This window comes from Aptenodytes forsteri, unplaced genomic scaffold (genome assembly GCF_000699145.1).
Source record: "Aptenodytes forsteri isolate BGI_AS27 unplaced genomic scaffold, ASM69914v1 Scaffold403, whole genome shotgun sequence".
NCBI lineage: Eukaryota > Metazoa > Chordata > Aves > Sphenisciformes > Spheniscidae > Aptenodytes > Aptenodytes forsteri.
In genome coordinates, this window is record NW_008795248.1 from 188,995 (window position 1) to 190,944 (window position 1,950).

At 66.5% G+C, this 1,950-nt stretch overlaps 2 protein-coding genes across 2 annotated transcripts in view; one reads left to right on the top strand and one right to left on the bottom strand.

Moving 5' to 3' along the window:
• LOC103898530 (zinc finger protein 721) overlaps positions 1 to 1,950 on the bottom strand; it is a 165,826-nt gene that overhangs the window by 160,628 nt on the left and 3,248 nt on the right.
• The window catches only part of LOC109279438 (zinc finger protein CKR1-like), a 3,572-nt gene that overhangs the window by 895 nt on the left and 727 nt on the right, over positions 1 to 1,950 (top strand). Inside the window, exons 3-4 of the mRNA XM_019471932.1 lie at positions 5 to 939; positions 1,882 to 1,906. Coding sequence (XP_019327477.1) covers positions 5 to 939; positions 1,882 to 1,906 — 960 coding nt within the window. The remainder of the gene's footprint in view (positions 1 to 4; positions 940 to 1,881; positions 1,907 to 1,950) is intronic.

The following is a 1,950-nucleotide window of genomic DNA, read 5'->3' on the forward strand; positions in this document are numbered from 1 at the left end:
CGGCCTTCCGGCTGCCCCGAGTGCGGCGAGACTTACAGCCAGAGCTCCCACCTCCTCCAGCATCGCCGTACCCACGCCAGCGACCGGCCACACAAGTGCAGCGACTGCGGCAAGCGCTTCGCCGGCGCCGCCGAGCTGGCGGCACACGGCCAGGGCCATGCCGCCGAGAAACCCCACAAGTGCAGTGACTGCGGCAAGGGCTTCGTTTGGGCATCCCACCTTGCCCGGCATCGGCGGGTGCACACCGGGGAGAAGCCCTACCGCTGTGCCGAGTGCGGCGAAGCCTTCAGCCAAGGCTCGCACCTCGCCAAGCACCGCCGCAGCCACACCGGCGAGCGGCCCCACCGCTGCCCGGCTTGCGGCAAGACCTTCTGCCAGAGCTCTGACCTGGCCCGTCACCGCCGAACCCACCTGGGCAAGAAGGCCTTGCGCTGCAGTGACTGCGGCAAGCTTTTCCGAGCTGGGCCGGCACTGGCGCGGCATCAGCGGTGTCACCGGCGGGAGCGCGCCCACCGTTGCGCCGATTGTGGGAAGGGCTTCGTCTGGGCGTCCCACCTGGAGCGGCACCGGCGGGTGCATACGGGTGAACGCCCCTTTCCATGCGGCAGCTGCGGCGAGCGTTTCGCCCAAAAAGCCCACCTCCTCCAGCACCGCAAAACCCACTCTCCCGACCGGCCCTACAAATGCGGCGACTGCGGCAAACGTTTCGGCGAAGCTCCCCCCTTCCTCGCCCATCAGCGGGGTCACGCCGCCCAGAAGAGCTACACCTGCGGCGAGTGCGGCAAGGGCTTCGCTTGGGCGTCCCACCTCGAGCGGCACCGCCGTGTCCACACCGGCGAGAAGCCCTACGAGTGCCCTGAGTGCGGCGAAGCCTTCAGCCAGAGCTCCCACCTCACCAAACACCGCCGTAGCCACCTCCCCAAAGCCGCTTTCCCCCTCGCCTCCCAACCGCTGCCCCCCTCCAGGACCCGGATGGTGGGGAAGAAGCCCCACAGCACCGCGGGGCTGGTGAAGCCACCCGGAGCCTGCAGCGGCGAGGAGCCCTGAAGGACCGAGACCCCCCCCATGGGTGCGCTGGATGGGGAGGGAGGACCGTGCCCAAGGCAAAACTCGGCTTGGGGACAAATCGAAGGACACCAAGTGACATTTAAGGGGCGGAGGGTGGCACCGGGGTGGGTGACGGGGCTGCTCCAGCGAGGCATCGGGGTGGGATGTCTCCCAGCAGCGATGGGTGAACGGTGCCTGCACCCTGCCGCGAAGGGGACCCCGGAAAGGGACGTCTCGGGGGAGAGGGAGCCTCTTCCCAAGGGGAACGGTGCTCTTCTCCACCGGGAAAGGGTGGGGGTAACCCGGGGCTGGTTCTTGTGCCAAAATCCGGTGTCATTTGTGCCTGCTCCTTGCTGTCGGCAGGCTGGAGAAGGGGACGCCGCGTTGCACCGATGGAGAGGGTGAGACGCCAAGGGCGCAGCGGGCTCGGCGGTGGGAGGTGCCGGCATGGGGCGAGGAATAAAAAGGGAGCCCCGTGCCCCGCAAGCCGCCCGTGTCTGGCTCTCCTTGTGCACCAACCCCAGGCTCCGTCGCTTTTCCCTGCTCCAGGTAGGAAACACCGCGAGCATCTTCTCCCTCTCCAAAGACAAAAACACGCCGAGACAGGCAGAGGGGTTTTTCTTTTTTGCTGAACTACCTTCTACTTTATTACCTGCTAACCCGAGCCGAGGACACCCGGCCTCTCCACCCTTGCCAAATTCCCGGCTCGGCGCATCCCAAACCGCCCTCGGCGCAACCCAAGCAGCATTTGGGGGTTCCCAGCAAGGAAGCAGCAGAGCTGGTGACTGATGCAGGTCCCCATGGCTCTTTTCCGAGCCGTTTGCCCCCCAAAAGCTCCCTGTGGAAGGGCGTTCCCCGGGTGATTTTACCGATGGGTCCCCTCCCATACACCCAAGCTGTGTC